Source organism: Aythya ferina, assembly GCF_964211825.1.
Source record: "Aythya ferina genome assembly, chromosome: 17".
Classification (NCBI taxonomy): domain Eukaryota; kingdom Metazoa; phylum Chordata; class Aves; order Anseriformes; family Anatidae; genus Aythya; species Aythya ferina.
Window position 1 is genome coordinate 13,608,969 of NC_140316.1, and position 19,514 is coordinate 13,628,482.

General features: G+C 37.4%; 1 protein-coding gene and 1 long non-coding RNA gene across 4 annotated transcripts; both read right to left on the reverse strand.

Annotated features, from left to right (window-relative positions):
* Nucleotides 1–3,318: 3,318 nt before the first annotated feature.
* Nucleotides 3,319–6,239, reverse strand: LOC311420499. The gene is made up of 3 exons (XR_014684343.1): nucleotides 5,845–6,239; nucleotides 3,634–5,715; nucleotides 3,319–3,345 (listed from the first exon to the last, which is right to left on the reverse strand). It is a non-coding gene; the product is annotated as an uncharacterized lncRNA (long non-coding RNA).
* Nucleotides 6,240–6,436: 197 nt separating this feature from the next.
* On the reverse strand, nucleotides 6,437–19,239 carry ZCCHC8 (zinc finger CCHC-type containing 8). 3 transcript variants are annotated; one of them, XM_084538793.1, is made up of 14 exons: nucleotides 18,679–19,239; nucleotides 17,794–17,834; nucleotides 17,119–17,193; nucleotides 16,518–16,623; nucleotides 15,869–15,946; nucleotides 15,450–15,553; nucleotides 13,678–13,743; nucleotides 11,739–11,802; nucleotides 11,150–11,292; nucleotides 10,403–10,545; nucleotides 9,637–9,752; nucleotides 8,973–9,056; nucleotides 8,214–8,328; nucleotides 6,437–7,962 (listed from the first exon to the last, which is right to left on the reverse strand). In XM_084538793.1, exons 1-14 carry the CDS (start codon nucleotides 18,925–18,927, stop codon nucleotides 7,142–7,144), a joined length of 2,205 nt encoding a protein of 734 aa, XP_084394919.1. In that variant the 5' UTR covers nucleotides 18,928–19,239; the 3' UTR covers nucleotides 6,437–7,141. The 3 variants fall into 3 exon arrangements, with proteins under 3 accessions (XP_084394919.1, XP_084394920.1, XP_084394921.1); XM_084538794.1 differs by having other exon boundaries at nucleotides 11,739–11,799; nucleotides 18,679–19,236; XM_084538795.1 differs by lacking the exon at nucleotides 18,679–19,239 and adding an exon at nucleotides 18,507–18,670 and having other exon boundaries at nucleotides 17,794–17,989.
* Nucleotides 19,240–19,514: the final 275 nt, after the last annotated feature.

Here is a 19,514-nt window from a genome sequence, read left to right on the forward strand (position 1 = left end):
TCTGCGCCCCGCCGGGCCCGCGGCACCGCGAGGCGGGGACTGCAGCAGCGGGAGCCGCTCCCCCCCACCCCCCCACCTCCCCTTGCCCGGCTCCGGCTCCCCCCTTCTCTCTCGCCTCCTCTCCTCGCCCCTCGCTTTCCCTTTGTCTCCCCCTGCTTTGTTCGCCCCCACCCCGGGGCAGCCCGCGGTCGGCAGGCAGGGGAGGCTCAGCTCGGCCCGGTCCTGCCTCGCCCTTCCCCAAAAGCGCCCCGCGGGGTCGCGCACCCGGACTTGGCCTTGGTCCTATTCCTGTCCCTGTCCCCATTCCTGTCCCTGTAACGGGGAGCAGGCAGCGCTGACCCCTTAGGGAATTCGCCGCTGCAGCAGACAAGCGTGAATGGAAGGTGGGGGGGGGGAAAGGGTGGGGAAAAGAGACAGGGCGGCATGAAGCGCAGAGCTCTTAATGGACGACTAACTTTAGTGGCGGCTTCTTCTCTCCATTTTCCTTTTGTCCTGACGCCCAGGAATTTGTGATTCCTTCTCATCCTCTATTTGAATTTTCATTGTGCTCGTGAAGGAAGACCCTGGAACCTGGCATCCTTCCCCTTTGTAAAGTTTAAAGGGCTGTGGCAGTAGCTCCACACCATCATCAACTATTTAATATCAATTTTCAAGGCTAAATCAAACAGCTCTGCTTCACTTTTCTGCCTCTTTTATAAACAGGCAACAGAGTCCAGCCAGAGTTGGCCCGTAATTGCTGAATTCATCACATAGCAAACCTGTTTGCAGTCCCATAGATCATTTAGTTTATGCATGATACCATTCAAACAAAAAGGGTGATGAGGAAGCAGTCCCATTGCTGGAGACCAATTGCAATATGTGATTCATTTTGGCTTCATTCTTTGGCATTAATCCAGCATGGTGAAGCACAAAATGGTGTGACGCAGTCCCCCAAATAATGGGTTTCAACTAGATCAGCATTTAGCAATGTTTGTGAGAATTTCACTTCCTAAGTGTAAAGAAGAAGCTCTTACCATGGCCAGTAGATGTTGAAACAGATACTCAAATCCATGTACAGCCAGCCACCCTTCTTCCTCCCTGAAAAATGTGATAAAATGTTGTTGAAAAAAGTTCAGAATTTAATTATAGATTGTATTTAGAAGTACAGAGCCAGCAAATTATTGCTTAAAACTAAAAAACTGACACAGTAGTCCCTAGCTAAGGAAATAATCCTTAACAGCATTGAATTAATTAGGTTAAAAACCTGAGAGTTAGACTCTTTACAAAACATTTTCTTTACAGAACACTTTTCTGTAAAGTGTTTTTCTTCATTAATTTGATTTTTGTCTTGGAGAATTTATTAACATGAAGGTAGATTTCAAGAGTATTCAGTTCAATGCACAACATCAGACGTTTTATTAAGCAATACTAGACTGTTGTATTTAATATAAAACACATCAAGTAGAAGTCATCTTACTATTGAAGATAGCGAGCTAAAACTTTTAAGTTTGTGTTGGTCTTTGGCAACTTCACTAAGTGTAAGCAGTAAGCAAAAACAATGGTGAAATTATAGACAAAATATGGTTCAAATGCATAAGCAGCTGTCTTTATTTCTTTGCAAAATTAAAACTAAAAATGTCCTGTTTGTAAAGCAAGAATTGAGAATGATGTTGCATATATCAATATAAAGCAAACATATCTTTGCTTGTTAATGTCATTTTTAGTGAACAGAACCATAGCTTCAAGATTGAAGTCATCTTGAGAGAAACAAGGGAGTTAGTTATCCATCAGTGAAGCAGTATCAACCTTCAAACCAAGAACAGGTAGCTTTGGAGCAATTCTAACTTAAGTTTAATGAATTCATCCCAATTAAAAATGGTTGACTTCATTTTTATGTACCAGTGTACACTTGGATATATGCAGAGTGTGATAACGAAGAATGCATCTCGTACATTCACATACAATTTATAGCAATCGTTATAAAAGAAGATGCCAGTTCTAAAATTCATGGTACTACAAAGGACTGCATATGATCAAAAGCCAGAACGTCTTTGATTCAAGTACTAGTGGCTCTCTTCCGAGCTGCGTGATTTCAGGCAGATCAGTTAACACGTAGCTATGAAAACAGGAATGGCTGGACGCTCCAGGGAAATTTAGGTTGCTGACATAACTACCAGTATCCTGGCCACAACTACAGGGTCTACTTAGAATTAAAATTATTCCCCTCAGTAATGTGGGAACATCAGTTGAAGGTGGTTTTTCAGCTTTGTGAAGGATCCCTAAGTACAAAAACTTTCTGAATGGCTAAAACATTATTCTTTTGGAACTGCATTTAGGGATATCCTGACTTAAGAGTTCCATTTTTATATCCAATGAGACATATCCACACAAGGATTTTTTTTCTTCCTCTGAACGATCTCTTCAATATGTACATTTAGCAGTTTTTATACAGAATTTCTACAAGCAGTATCTATAGTTGGCCACACCTGCTTCAAAAAAACCCACAAACTAGCTACTTTTTTCTTACTGAAGTGCTGCTTCACAAATCCCAGTACAGAAATTTGCAGTATTATTTTTTTTCCTGTAGTGGTTTGTTTTTGCAAAAACACAAGAGGATTCCCTCCTGCTACCCCTGCCCTGCCTTTTAACCTCAGTGGTGCTTTTTCCTCATCTATTTACAGCTTATATAAGATCCCAAGATTTAGTGTCCTAAAGCCTTGTGCTTGCTCTATATTTTTTTGCTTTGAATTTATGTCATTTAAATTGACAGCCTTTGACTAATAGGTTAGCCTAGAAGAAAAACAGCCCTTTTTAGTCTTAAGTATCACGTATGAAACTTAGTAATGCCTTTGTTCTAGCACTTTGACTCATGTATATCACATGTTTTTGTCCTCGAGAAGCGAGTTTTAAAAAATTATTGCAGACTAGGTAATTATTTTCACAGCTTAGTGGGTTGGAAGGCTACAAAAAAAGATTCCGTTTCCAACATACTTAGCGTTCTTCCCTAGCTCAACAGTCACAAAAAAGCCCTGCAAGTCTATGTTCTTCGTTGGTGTTTTACACAAGACAAATTTACATCCAACTTTACATTATTTGTTCTAACAAATGTGGGTAAAACAATAGAGAACAGTATTTAATGAATCTCTTTGGCATGCTTGTTTAAACAAGGTACTTAATTGAACAACAGTAACGGTCACTGATTATGAGCGTTTCATTTTACAGATAACTGAGAAACCGTATTCTGTTAAAGAAGATAGATCATCCAAATCATTCCACCACCTATGTAAAAAAAAAAAAAAAACCGAGCTTGATTTCTCACCTGCAGAGAAGCAAAGCAGGTCTTTTGTTCCTATTGAGAGTGTCAAGCTTATAAACAAAGGGTAAATCAGTTTTTGTTCAGACATAACAGCTAAGTATTGAGTTGCAAAAAAATCTTATGTTAAATCTCTGCTGCTTGTAATTAACTAATGTTTAGGAAGTGTCCAATTGTCACTTATACATTAATTACCATGTTATTATATTCATCCTGCCTGTAAGCTTCTTCAAGGACTAATTCCTGATTCGTCCCCTCCCACCACCTTAAATATAAACACAACTATCAGCTCTGCAACATGTTCTTAGGAACAACATCAAGCTTCAATGGTATTTACTTACCAGGGGCATTACAACTGTGGTACAAAATGAAGGTACTCCAGAGTTCCATAGGAATTACAACTGCTTTTGAGACACTTGAGTCATACTTGAGCTTTTTGCTTCCCTTAGTTGTTTTTCAGCTATCCTGCCTCATTGAGTTTGCAGTAAATTAATTCTTCTTCTAGCTACCATATCTTTCAGGTATCTTCTAGAATCTCAGCTATTGCTCTTTTCACGACATTTTAAGCACTGTGAATTAGGTTATAAAAAATGAGTTAGAAATGCAAACCTCTTTAACACATAATTAATCACCTGATTGATGTCCTCAATATTTTGTACAGATTAGATTTATTTTTCAGATGTGCAATAGCATTTCTAAATACTTTCGCTGATCCCAATGCTATAAATGAACATGAATATCATGCCAACAGGAATTCGTGGGAAAATCTGAGTGATGCCTGCTCACACTATACCCACCCCATTACAAATTTTATTATTCATTTTAGTAAGCTCTAATCTAGGTTATTATGCCACACCTATCACCATGGGAACACGACTTAAAAGTACCAGAAATACGTTGCTATTCAGCTTTTCTCAGACTGCAGTGTGATCTGAGTGCATTTGCAATATACAAAACCAATTTGAGTAGCTGTACCTGAAAGATTAAAGAAATTCAGTAATCAGAAACATCTTTAGTGCAGCAACAATGTATAGTACTTGGTAAGAACAGTGAAAGTATAGATAAATACTTTTAAGATCAAGATGCACTCTTTCCTAATCATGAGAGAAACAGCAGGGGTAACTCCCCATCCTGAACTGTGTGTTTTATAGCACAGAGCTCACCATTTGTAAAAGGCTAAAGTCTTTCAAACAAAACAAAACAAACAATTTTTATCAAAACAAACAAACAAAAAGCAACAGAAGACTAAGATTATTAAATGGACACAGTACTAACCGTAGGAATTTTAATTCAAATATGCTGTCTGTATACTTCCCTTTGTATCAGACTACAGGTCGAGAACAGTATTCGCTGACTTGAACAACCAGTCAGGCCAGTCACTTTGCAAAAATATTCCAATGGGTATGAATACACGACACCAAATGGAGTCCATCCCTGTCCCAAGCCTCTCAAGATAACATTTGCTTTAGATACCAGAAGACACCTTCCGAAAATGAAGTATTTTCCAGAAACTACAAGGGTGCCCAGAGCAAAGTTCAAAACCTTGTAAAATAAAGCATTAAACATATTTAAGCTAGAATTTGATGTTACTTTAAAAGCTGGGTTACCAAAATGACTTTGCTTTATCCTTACTCCAATTCCTTCAATATAAAACTTGGAAGCAATAAAGTTAACAGCTAGTTTAGGTGCAAGTAAGAATTTGTAGAAACACAGAGGACTTAATTGATCAAAATAGGTATGTAGAAGGGCAATTTATTACGAATTTATTGTGAACAGGAAGAATTAAGTATAGAACTAGAGTTCTATGCATATAATATGAAGATGATTTTCGTCTTGTGTCTGCAAGCAAGGCACAAACATGTAACTATCCCTGTAAAGTCTGCATGCCTTACTAAAGGAGCATTTCAAAAGGGCTATTAAAAAAAGATCTTCTAAGGTGTGGGGTGAGAACTGCATGTTTAAAATATGAGCACCTCAACACACCCAAAAGGTGTGTACACTTGAAATCATTACCTCATGCCCTGCATCACATTATTACCCACATGTGAGTGATGCAGCACACAGCATATAACAGCTTGTGTCAACTGCGATTACTGGCTTTTAAATTCATGGGAGGAGGAAGCACGGAGAAAGCACAAAATCTGTATGTGATTCCCATCAGAGCTTTCTTTGTGAAGTGCACAGAAGCTGGAAGCATTTCAATTTCAAATTTTCAATTTCTGGCTCAGAAAGCAGTACTCTTAATTTTTCGTAGAAAAACTAAAAAAGCCTATCGTTTTAGTTTGTATGATAAATATTTTACCTGGACCTCTACTTTCCAAATGCAATGAGATAAACTGAACTGGTATACGCTGCAAACATAACTTTTTCAGCCTCTCAGAAGACAAGTTGTTCACATATAAATACACTTCAGGTTTCCTTTCCTGTAAAGTTTAGAGCAACAAAAGGAAAAAAAAAAATAAGCACTTTATCTGCAAAAGGCTGGGCTTTTCCCAGGCATTGAAATAGAGAGTGTAGTAATTTGACACATTTTAAGGACCTTTGGAAAATACCTGCAATCAGTAAAGCTGAGGTTTTTGGAGAATAGGTTCAGTCTCTGAAGTTATCTTATCAAACACATGCTGGAATGTCACTCCATCACAAGTGTTTTCTTAGATTCTTGAAAAGATTGTTTTACTGTGCATCTTACATGGCTAGAAATACTTTTTCCCTGCATTTATATAAGGGCAAATAAATGCTTTACCAGCTTCAATGAATACTGTTAAACCAAACCAGTGCTCCCTCTGCTGGCAATGTATATGTACAGCCATTCCACCTGTAAGTCGCTCTGAAGACAGTTGAGAGAAGGGAAAAAAAAGCATTAGAACAATTAATAAGCAGAATTATAACACTTCTAAGCTTTGTCCTTTCAGAAGTTCTTCAGATAATGAGAACTGAGCGGTATGGGCAAGTTCTGTTTTAAGTAGCTACAATCATTTTAACAGCTTCTTGTATATAAAAACTTGAACCCAATAGTTGTGACCTTTCCTAAAATAATCAACTCTATCCACCCTCATTTTAATCAGCTTCTTTTTCCTAATTGTCTTGAGTGGCTCATTACCAAAAGCAGCAGTTTAATGGTTTAGGAATCCAATTAAAAAAAGATCTTTATAAAAGCTCATTTATTAAACCTCTGTACATAAAAATGAACACATATGTACAGCAAGTTTACATGAAGAAGGATGTTACAAAAGATACAGTGGTAATTAAAACCGACCCACATAAATAAAAACTTATAAAAATACTTGAAATGGTGAAGATAATGCTGGTAATCCCTGATCATTTTCATCCAATTTCCAAGATTTTGATGTGGGAAATCTTAACATTAGCACTTCTTAAAAACATTCTGAATATATTAAACTTATCTACAGGATAATTAGCAAAATCTATAAAGTATAGATTATTATACAAAGAACAGATATAAAAAAAAAAAATCACCAATCCACCTGAAACTCAAGGACAATATAATTCTTAGCCGAAGTAATGAACAGCAAAACAACAAATTCCTCTTCTTAGAGTTTCATGTATTGGCAAGAAAACTGTTCTTAACAAATCTATAGTCCTGTTATTTCTTAGTGGAAGGATGCAATTTGGGAAAATTCTTGTGTATTTTCTGGTCGCATTGGTCCTGGTCAAGGTGGAAGTCCTGTATTAACACTTCAGATTCAAGGAAGAACAGGGCAGAACTGTATTTGTCAAGATATTCTCCTTCCTACAAAAGGATGAGGAAGGTTATCTGAGTTTGTAAAACTGGAGGAGTAAAGGGTGCAGGAATTTGGACATAATGAAACAAAGGAAGACCAGTTAAACTCAAGTCTTTTTCTTTTGCTGGTTTCTTGGGGAGTTCTTTAACACACTTCTTATTCGAAGATACACACCTGTTGATTCTGCCATATTTTCAAATTCAAATGGTGTTATACCTACAGCAAACTTGCTCATATCAGGAACAGGACTTGAGTTTTTTGTGGATGATTCAGTGCTTGTCACCACTTTATTACCACCTGCATTTTCTCCATTGTTAACTTCACAGTTGGGAGCAGGCATGGTGTTATCCAGCATGCCTTCAGAGTCTGAATTTTCAGGATTTTCCTTTAAATTAAGTAAATTATCTTCTGCATTAGGACCAGTTAAAGAATGTTCATTTTCTGATACCTGTTCGCTGACACTAGAAAGCTTTGTTTCCACCGTAACCATCTTTTCAGATGATCTTACTTCTGCAACAAGATCTATTTCGTTCCTAGACGGCGATGATGTAACAGAATTTCCAGTTAAAGGTGTATCAACAGGGATATCAGAGTCACTGTTTGTGCTTTCTGCCTGCTCCAGTGCTGCCCAAATTAACCTCTGCTGTTCCTCTAGCTCTTCCAAGGTTAAAGTATCTTCATCCATGGTTGAATCCACTATTTTTGGTTGAGGAACAACATCACTGGAAGGATTCAATGGTGGAGTTGTCTTAGGAAGAGGAGGGTGGGTGGGTGTTGGAGGCTGAGTTGGTGTAAGACTTTGTGGAGTAGGTGGAGGCGTGCCTTGTGGTAAAGGAGGAGGAGTTGAAATCAGTGGAGGTCCAGGTGGCAGTGGAGGTTGGAACTCAAAACTGTTATGAGCTTGAGATCTTTGAGATGCTTCGACATCTGGAAACAGATTAAAGAACAGCTATTAGAATCTGAAACCTGACAAGACGAGATTCAAGTGTGCCGATACTCTGAATAACTAGCACACTAATATAATCCCTTACCTGTTTTTCAGCTGAGATAGAATAAACTTTTTGAAGGTTTCAACATCCACTGAAACTATCAACGCTAACATTTTAATTCAGAGAAGTTACTTTGAAAATAAAAATTGAAACTAGGGAAGGAAAAAAAAAAAAGCAGAATAACTATACCGGAATCTATGTCCATGTCAGCTACTGTTTCTTCCAGGTTGTCTTCTTTTGGTCGTTTTGAATGATGAGAACTTGATTTCGATGCAGGCCTTTTATTGCTAGATTTTGGACTTGGCTGAAAAGAAATTATCCAGAAAAACAGAAGAAATTAGAATTAGATTATGCAATGTAATATGTCCAGCTATAAGAATAGGTTTAAAGCAATTTAGTAGTTATACAATTATTTGACTGAGTTTGTAAACTAGACACTGAAGTTTAAGAAATTTAATGCAACTGAACAGAACTGAAATTTTGCTTAGGTTTACATGGCAAAGGAAAAGATTGTGTTTTCTCAAGTCACTATATTGAAATTACTGTATATCATGCCTACAGCAAGTAAGTTCTTCCCTTATTAGGGAAGTCTGGAACCAAGACCACTTTTAGGCTGTAAAAGTTTACAGCTTCTTTTTTTCATAACCATTTAAAAAATACTGCACAACTGTGATCTGCCTATGAACACTGAAAAAACAGAATTTACTCTAAACATGAAGCTCTTTTTTTGTTAGAACAGATAAGCCAAGATACCGACTATCTGACTGGTTCACTGCAGTGAAAAAAAAATCATTACAGCATTACTGTAAAACTAACAAAAGCATCAGGATTTCACACCTGGTAGTTTCAATAAGAAAGTCTAAATGAAGATACAAAGAGAATCATTGGCTTCGCTAAATACAAGAAAACTTTTTTTTTTTTTAATTGATAATATTAAAATATATTTACCGCATGAAAATTAGTAAGGTAGTTAGCAAAAACCTCCTTCTGTTGAGATGGCTGCATGGGTATGGAACCAAATATCTGCCATTCCTACAACAATAAAAAAGAGAAATAAGGCTGAATGATGCATATGATTGGCTAAAAACATGACAGGAAAAAATTAACAGAAATGCTAAGACATTAACAAGCCCAGACAAATCTATTTTCTTGTCATAAACCTCATTTAACAGGGGTAAATAGAACTTAAATACAAACTTTTGGCCAGAGATTGCGCACTGGTCTTATGCAGCTTTCTTTAGTCAAAATTGTGGGAACACCCACAATAACTTTCATATTCCAAGAATATTCTGAAAATGTAGACAGGGGGAATGAAGAGGCACTCACACTTTAAGTTTTGCCTTTATGAGAAACCCAAATATCTCCCTAGGCTCCTGTTAGCCTCATAAAGGAAATAAATACCCCAGAAGCATGGTCAGACATATCAGATAGATGCCATATCAATTACCTCAGCAGCTCCCGCCCCCCAAATCAAGCACTTAAAAGGCTGTTGAAAGAAAATCATCAGATGCAGAATGCATAACATTAAACTTAACATAACATTAAACTTAAGTTGCTAACTGCAATGACTGTTACTCAGCACGCTGTTCAGAAAGAGGGGAGAGTCACTTACATCTGGAATCCCACTTGGAGTGGAGATATTAAAGCCTGGATAGTTTATCAACTTAGAGACATCATAAGTGACACGTCTTGGTTGACGAGATCCTTCATCTTCTGTTCCATCATCATCTGTAACAAAGTGCAATTATTATTGATGCTAATTAATGTCACTGAGGAAATCTACAGGATTAAGAACCCATGTTGTTTTTGTTTTTTTTTTGAATACAAGTAATTACAATAATACATGAAGGCTTTGAAATCCACAAAGGCAGTAACAGAGACCAAACCTATCAGATACGTGCAAGAAGCTACCCCTAAAACCTGACTCGGTATTCATAATATTACTAACCTTTATCTAACATTACTAGCCTCAGAAATTGGCATCAGGACTGTTCTCTGGGATCTGGCATAATGTCGGTCATTACTAAAAACCTGGTAAATTACTCAGTAAATTGGATTTTCAAAAAGATGTTCTTTGCCTGCTGGTAGGCTTCTTAGACTTGTATCAAAGGTTGATTAGAGTGAAAACACACTGACAAAGTTTCTTAATCTATTCAATCATTACAGAAGGAGCTATTTCACTGCCACAGCACAGACGGATGAAAGGGGAGTATTTCTTATATGACTGTAGAAAAGAAAACGTGATTTAAACTTTTTCACTCTTCCATAAGGATGATGGTGGTTTACAAACTAGGTACTTGTACTTTGTCTTCTGAAAGGAACGCAGCAAGCATATAACCCCCATATTGAAAAATGCATTCCCAAAGCACATTCCTTACCTTTACCATCATAAAGTGCAAGTCCTGAGTACTCCATTTCAGCCTCTTTGAGCCAACCTGGTGGATAACCCAGCTGACGCATGCGATATATAAATGGAGGAAGACTCTTAGCTGTGACACCAAGAGCATCTTGAAGTTCCCCACTGAGTTTAAAAAAAAAAAAAAGTCCATAACTGAGTTTTGACAAAAGGAAATTGATATCCTGTTGAATTTTGAATTATCAAGTTGAAATGATTTAGCTGAAACTATTTTGTCAGTCAACCCCAGAAATAAAAACTTTAGGTCAAAAAAAAAAACCAACTCTGATGTCAAACATAATGTGTAACACATCCATTTCTCATATGGTTAAATACTGTACGAGAAGCAATGCTACTCTGAGAACTTAGCTCCTGACTTATTATTACCCATGGTTCACTGCCTTAACTGTAGCTATCAGGACAGGAAGGGTGAAACTTAATGCAATACTAAATGTATTAATGTTTTCTGTAGAGACTGCTATGGCCAAATTATGTTTTTTGTTTGTTTGCTTTTAATATTTTGAATAGAGAGTCAGGGTTATTAAATTAGCAATAAGAGTTATGGTTTGAAAAACGTGCAATTTGTTAAACAAAATTTTATTGGGTGAAAAAATTCAAACATAATACACCCACAGTTAAATAGGACTCGAGAATAACATTTGGCATTCCAAAGGAAGAAAAAGTCATTCCAGAAAAGCATTGCAACAGCTAATGAAATGAAAAGAGATACCTAATGACTCCTGGTTTAAATTTTCCAAACCTCTCTTCTACTTCTTCTGCATGATAACGCTGCTGAAAATTCTGATTGCTTGCTTCACCACAAGCTTCCATATACTCCTTTCTCTTCTCACTTATACGAGCTGCATTTCGTGGCTTAAAGATAATATAATTTGGAAGTTTAGGTTTGAACAATTTACAGTTTATGCTTGCCTTCACCCAGCATAAAAATGGTACTCCTTGCCCTCAACAAGCTTTTTTTTTTCCCCCCACATGGCTGAGTTATATCAACAACTGTAATGAAAACTACATATCAAACAAAAAAAAAAGGAATATTTGCATTTAATCTAATGGCAAAGAGGAGGAAAGACTGAAAAATGTCCCTAGATAAAAGGAGACATTCAGATCATTATGTTATGAAAAATAACTTACATTCTGATTTAGCGAGTTAGAACTTAGATGTATGAACAGTATAATTTATTCAAAAGAGACGAATAATTATTTGTACACCATGACCAATGCATCTAATTTTTTGAATGGTGCAGTTATACGAAACATTTCTTGGAGAGAGGCAGTCTTTTAAATACTGATGTAGAGTTTACCTTTGGACAGTCTTTCATTTGATGCTCTTCAGAGCCACAATTGAAACAATGCGGTTTTGGCCTGCTTAAAAAATGCAGAAGAAATTAGTAAACCCCCAGATCATTATTCAATGTTAAATGCACTTAATTCTTTTAAACCTTATTGGATTTTTAGTCTTAGACTTTGAAAGAAAAAAAAACTTAAGTACTGCTTGTTGATTTCATATGCTGTCATCTGCTTTTCTTAAATGGACTACTTAATATCAATCTTAAAAGAGAGCAACAGGATTTTGTTTCACGGTCCTAAGTAGAACTCAAGAATTGAGAAAACACAAATACAGCGTTGTAATCAATAAATAATGCATGACAGTGTGTGGAGAAGAAAAAACTGAAATTACAGCAGAAAAGCAGTACTTCCAAGCAGAAATAAAGTTTTTATATTCCATTTAATACAGATCTATTCCTTTAAGAGGGAATAAAATAGTAATAGAATAATTCAGGTTGGACCTCAGGAGGCCTACAACCCAGGTTCCCACTCAAAGCTGGGTCAGCTACGAGATCAGACCAGGCTGTCAAAGGCTTTATCCAATCAGGTCTTGAAAATCTTCAAGAAGGGAGAATGCATAACCTTCCTGGACTACATGACCCAGTAGTTTACTCTCCTAATGGTGAAAAAGCTTCTCCTTTCATCCTATTACAGATAAAATTCACTGATGGATTTCTGCTTCTGATTAAGTATGTAAACATTGCATTTATTGGCACTATTTAAGCAAACCAAAACATACGTTCTAAAGCTGATGATATGTCCAGAAGAAGGAAAGAGAGGATGTTAAAACAAGAATTTTAAGTCTAGAATACAGATAAGGAATCACTCAACTTAATACTATTGTAGTACAGCAATACCCGCATTTCTCTTTTCATTCTGGTATCATCAAAGATCTGACGGTTTTTACAAAACAGAGAATCAGCATTGCAGAAACAAATAGAAGAGCATGACTACTACTTTGGAACATCCTTGTCCACAGTTTGAACAAGTTATATATATATATTGTGAAACTGCGTACTGAAAACCTGAAATGGAATTTCAACTGCCTTCAAGATTAATTTTCCTTGTAAATTCATACCATGGGAAATATTCTCAACATTATAGGAGGGAATATCCCAATCTCTTAACAAGATTTTAGAGAAAGGCTTTTTACTGAACATTCGTTTTATCAAACTAGGATGGGAACCAGAAGCAGAGATGAAAGGGTGACACAAGAATGAGCATCCAAAGTGACACCTGCCCTCCCTGTGAAGCATGCCTTCTGCTTCATCTTTACCTAGTATTTGAACACAAACATTCTGCAACAATTCAAGTATTTTATCACTATTCCATACCATGAGAACAACCCTTCAATCTGCCTTCCCTTCAGCTGGTAGTATTTCTAAACAAAACATAGTTGAAGTCAACGTTTCCCTTCATCTTTGAAATTCCTGATAAAAGCTTGCATGGCTCTTGTTGCAACTGAAATCAATGACTTCAGATCCTACAAAGACTACACAAGCTTTCAAGTGGAAAGTCAATTAACTTCACTTCTTACCCTCCCATAAAAGCTATGCAATCAACTCTTAGGATCCCTCTGTCTTACTAGTCTATAAACTAGTCAGACAGGAGATTGTTCTGCAACATAGTAGGAACAATGATAGTACACCAGTGCAGGGATGACAAAGCAATCACTAAAAAGACAAGCAACAGAAGAATAGACCATAAACAACTTTGGAAAGTTTTTACACGTCCATTATAGGCCCTTCCTAAATAAAATGCAGTAAACCACAGATACCCACTGACTGCAAAGCTCAGCACTGGTTTACTTAAACTCATGGCTCAAGTATGTTCAATGGTTTAGCATATATGGGAACAAACAGTATACATCTGAACTTTTCAGCTCAAAACTTTATATTTAAGAGTAATACAAACCTTTTTGGTTTTACTTGTATTTCTTGTCCATCTAGGGAGAGAATCTGGCTGAAAACTTGATGATATCTTTAGATTTCAATAAGGAACTGCTACTGGATGAAGCAAAATTTCAATCTCATTTAAAATATCAATGGTAACCTACTGCTGCTTTGAATAGAATACTGACTCTTCTGGATTAAATTACAGATGGGTGCTTAAAGTCAATAATTTAGAAGTATAAACTACAAAATTATATCCACTTTTAAGGTGGGCTCATATCATCTTCTACTAACCAATTTCTATCCGACAACCTATTCTGTTCCTTTTCAGCACTTGCTAAAACTAGAATCCTCTTGTTGATAGGCAAAAGTATCACACTAATGATTTTGATATACTTTATATCAATCTTATTAATAATATACTTCGGTAGAATTTCAAAAATATAACTTCTCAACTGAGCGTAGACAGGTCATGTCATATGCTACTTGTGTTTGCATTTTGACTGCAATTTATCAGCTGCTCTGCCTATTTGTCTAGAAAACTATGAGGAGAGAAGAGGCTCCCAAGTGAGCCGGCATGGAAAAGACTTAGGAGGTTCAGTAAAGTTCAGAGGCACGTCAGTTTCCAGAATCTAACAGTTGTTTGGGAAAAAAAAAAAAAAAAAAGCAGATGCCAGGTACTAGTCAAATTGACATTAATACTTCCATTATTTAGAACCATGGTATCTGATACACCATGTAACTCACTATTTAGGCTCAATGTCTGCAGGAGCTGTCAAGAAAGGTGCAGTAAGTACATTTAGAGTAATACCAAAGCAAAGCTGGCAGATATGAAAGTTTAGCCAGACTTAACTTTGCATTTTAGGTACCTAACAGGAATTTCTCCTATTTCCTCGATTTGGAGGTTGACAGATGGTACAAGTACCATTTGGAGTAGGATTGTCCCAATGCTTTACAACAGAGGCAGCTTTCCAAATGTAAAATTACAGCACAGTGCATACACAGTCAAAGGCAGGCACAAGAAAACCCAGGTTAGCTGGCTTATAAATTTCCAATTTTTCTTCAGATACAAATAATATTTTAACACTACGAAGCGACCTTTATTCCAATTCTTGATTACAGAAATGAACTGTGAAACTGTCTCCTCTCCAGACACTTTTGGGAGAGGAAGCAATATTAGGAAACTGGGGAGATGAGATTACTTGAACAAGCTATTTCCTCATTCTTATCAATTAAATTTTGTCATTTGACTGCAATATAAAAAAAAATCTCCAGTATTTCCCTCAATCACATCTTTTAAATAATAGCTCTTGTACACAGCAGAGAACCAACTATAAAATGGATGCAAGTTAAGAGCATTACATAATTAAAAGACTTTCCTCCAGTTCCCAAGATTGGCAAAAAATCACCTTATAGAATATTCAAGTTGGCTGAGCCCTTTTCTTCTCCTCTAGAGGGAAAATGCTTATTCATATCTGGAATGAGCTTTCATTCCAAACCTGACTGCAGACTGGCCCAGGAAAGTTCTAATTTCACATGATGTATTTACAGGGATATAGCATTCACCCTTCCCAAACATAAGTCTTCTGAAAATCAGCGAGCCAATCTTATCAAAATCCATATATACTTTGAGGAAAAAAATCCACTAATTCTTCATTAAAGTTTTTCATCTGTAACTGATATGGTTTTGATAGCAATGTACGATGTACTGAAGCGAAATTGAATTCAATTTACCAACTGGCATTCTTTGGATTTGATAAACAGAAAAACCCCTTGTTTTAGGAAACAGGATACTTAGGTATTTCCCATCCTTCTGTCAGCTGTGGATTCTCATTTAATAAAGGCTGTCCCAGTTTATCGAGACAAAAATTGGTAAAATACAGAACACTTCCTACAACCTGTAGAAAAAAATTCAGAAAATTGTCAGAATGATGTCAGTATTTAGGTCAGATTATTGGTAGCATTTCTAAAAATTTACACCACTTGAAATTCTTCCAGCTTTTTCACCCGCTCTGTAAGAATTTACAAATAATACACACCCACACCTGTACAAATCAGCATTTTTTTTCCATTGATATGGCCAAAACATGGTGAACTTAACCATTATTACATTGATAAATGGAATTTAATGATGAGATCTTATTTAATGGCAATGTATATTAAGTACGTAGAATGAAGACCTACCATTGAAGAGTATATAGTCAAAAACTTACACTAAAAGCTTCCTTAATTTTTTTAACAGAATTAGAGCTTGCTGGTTTACAGTCCTCTTCCAAAAGAACACTGGAGGGCTGACATAAAAAAAATGAAAACAATTAATTAGAAATAAGTGAGAAGATCTCCTAAATTAATCAAGTATATAAGAGGTACAGAACATGCAGTACAGCTACTATTTTTTCCATGACACATTAGTTAAATAGTAGAATAGAAATATTTATGTAAATGACAATGCTTTCCACAGTCCAAAATACCATACGGATCATTTCTTTGTATCTTTCTCTTAGTTTCTGAGATTAAAAAAAAAAAAAAAAAGAAAAAGACAAAGCTGGGCCAAACATTATCAGACGTGTACACATTTAGCTTGTACCTAAAGAACTTTTCTCAGTTATTTGAACCAACTTACCACCAAGCTTATAAACAAATTTCAATGCAGACAACTTTAAGGAAGTTTTATTTTTTATAGAAAGGATTTTTTTGAAGAAGATCTACTGCATGTATTTGATGGTTCCCTGATTTGCATTTACGTAGGAAAAAACATCTAGAATTCAGCTACTTAATATTGAAATTTTGAACTTTTACACTGCTACCACTATAAAGATGTGAGAGAAGGAATGCCTAGTCATAATTTGAGCTTCACAGTACCTGTGGTTTAACATTGAAGTGCGTTTTTTCTTGTTCACCTCTTTGTTGCTCTTCATACTTCTGAACCAAGTTAAAAACAAAATCTTCAATTTCTTGATGATACTGCCTGCAACAGAACGAAGAATTATAAGAAGGTGAAGAAATAAGCAAGGCGGAAACATATACCAGGTATCTTTTTCCAAGAACCTGCCATTTACGACTTCTTGAGAATTTAGAAAAGGAGCAGTACTCCTAACTGCCACCAACACAAATGTGATAACCTACTAGGAAGCACACCATTATTTTAGCGGGAAAAAAATAATAAAAAAATGTACATATAGGCAGGAAAGGTTAATTTGCTGTATTTACCAACAACACTCATGAAACTCAAATTGTTATTCAGACTCACTTCAAGCTCCTGGAAGTCACACTTCATTTCATGCTATACACATTGCTAGTAAAAACAGCAGACCGCTTGTCATATCGTTAACTCTTAACTTTTCTTCCCTGCAAGCGTACCAGGTTTGTGTTACACATTCTTTCGACAAACACTAATATACCCAAACAAAAACCAAACGCGGCTTCCTGTCAGGACTTTTTCTTGAAAGGTAAAAGTACTTACTTAGAAATGACATTGTTCATAAATAAAATCTGCAACAGAGGTCCATCGAGTTTAGAGCTGTCCACTGAAATTCCACTAGAACAGAACAGATAAAAAATAACGGTTACTGCATTAGCTTTCCTGTAAAAGCTCTCTATCCTATTTGTTGTAACAAATAGTCTGTATTCTATAAGCAGAGGAACGTTTGGCCAATGCAAGTTCTATTATTTTAATAAGTTTCTGTTCTCTTAAACAAAAATCCTTCTCCTACTCCACGCAAATCATGCATGTTGTGAGGTTGGAAGAAAACAAGAGAGACGTTTAATGACCAGGCACTGCTTTGTAAACAGCAAAATAATACTCTTATTTTACTATTTTAATATGCTTGTTCTTACTGCTGAACTTCACAAAGAACTGTTTCCCTAAAGGCCACATCAGTTACATAAACAGACAGATCATAACGGCATGCACAGAAAAAGTTACAGCGCTACAGACTAAGTTTTTGATACTCGAGTCTGAAGGACTTTTTCAAGGATGACAACAGCAATTTAGAAGCCCAGTGTCAGCAGAGTGGGGGATGCAGGCAGGAGGTTTCTAGATTTTGCAAAACACGCTGCAGCTATTACCAGTCACAGAGTACCACTACTGCAAACATACACAAATCATACAAAGCACTGTAAGCCGGCATTAACGTACCTGGGACGAGTCAGAATGTTCAGCTTCCTTTTAAGTTCCTGATGTTAATTTCTTGTTAAGGAACATTACTTTCTTCACAAGACACAACCACACCTTAATTAATTGCAGAGTTGAACAAAACACCTAACAAAAATCCCACAGAACAACAAATCTTTCATCTCACTGCACAGAGGATTATTTACAAATCCACCTGTTGCTGAAAAAAAAACACACCATAAAGTGCATATGTAAGAAAATATTTGATGTACTGGTTTCAGCTAGGATAGAGTAAATTTTGGAAAATTAAGAAAAAAATGGTCTAGCTGTGTCAATCCAAAAAATTCATTACCGACACTATGCCTGAATTGTCAGATCACCGGTCCGTTTTTAAAATCCCTATACTCATGACAAGAGTCAAAAAATACACTCATAAAAAATACAGTAAAATACACTCATAAATAGAGAACAAATAAATAACTACACGAACAACTAAGAATAACTAATAAAATGAGTATGAAGAAAACACCTCAGATTGTACCTGCTGTCCCAACAGCTATGCGACCTATCCCAACAACCCTTTAAGGAACCAGTCACAATTTGACGGTTTATACTATTTCTAGCTAGGTTAATAATGGATCTTCAAGGTGAACGTGCAACTATTTGTTTTCTCTATACAAGCAGGAAGGAGGAGTCCAGCACTAAGTGCTTTAACAGCTATCCCAGAACTCAACTACCTCCTCTGCCAAGGGAGGTGCCGCTGGTGTACAGCTGAGTATCCTGAGGGTAAAAATCCGAGCAAAATCCGAGGAAACTCCACAGAAAACTCGGGTGCGAACTCCCTCCTCGGCGCCCTTCGGGAGGCGCAGGGCCCCGGCCCGGAGCAGGCCCAGCCGTTCCCGTCAGGATATTCTCCGCCCGGAGCCGCCGCACCGTCTCCTCACAGCCCTGCAGCCGCTCTCGCAGCTCGGCCAGAGCCCCGCCAGGTCCCTCCTCCTCCTCCTCTTCCTCCTCCTCCGGGCCGAGGCGAGGCGGCGGCGGCCCATCCTCTCCGTCGAGCTGCTCGAACAGCTCGCGGTCGCCGAAATCCACCTCAGCCGCCATCTTGAGCCGCAGCAGGAAGGGCGGGGCTTGGCGGGAGCGACGGGCAAAGGGCATGGGGAGCCGCCCCAGCGCGGGGCCGGAGGACTACAACTCCCGGCATGCAACGGCGGCAGCTCGCCGCCGCAGCTGCCCAGCCTCGAGCGCTTTGCCTACTGGGAGATGTAGTCTCCCCTCGCTTTGCGCGCCTGATGCGCAGTGCACGCTGGAGGCTGTAGTTCTGCGAAGGGCGGGTTTCCCCAAAATGGGGACTCTGCCACCTGGAACTAAGAGTTGAACCCTTGTTTTAGCCCTGCTTTCTTACCCCTCCACCTTTTTTTAAAAATTTTTATTTATTAAGTGGGGGGGCTATGTGGAAGGTGTGGAGAGAAAAGAATGGCAGGATGTGTTTGTGTCCTGCTCCTGCCTGGACCACGCATTGCAGAGATGAAGGTATTCTTACAACACACATTTACGTAACAAAAAAATTATAAAAATGATTTTTTTTTTTAAATTAACATTTCAGTACTTTCAAGTACTCTAAACAGTACATAAAGTATTAGCAAAGGGCTCCAGCACCTCCACTTTCTCCCCACTGTTGTTTTTATTGTCCCTTCTCTTCTCTTTACCAAAAGTGATTTCAAACTAAGAAAGAAAAAAAATCA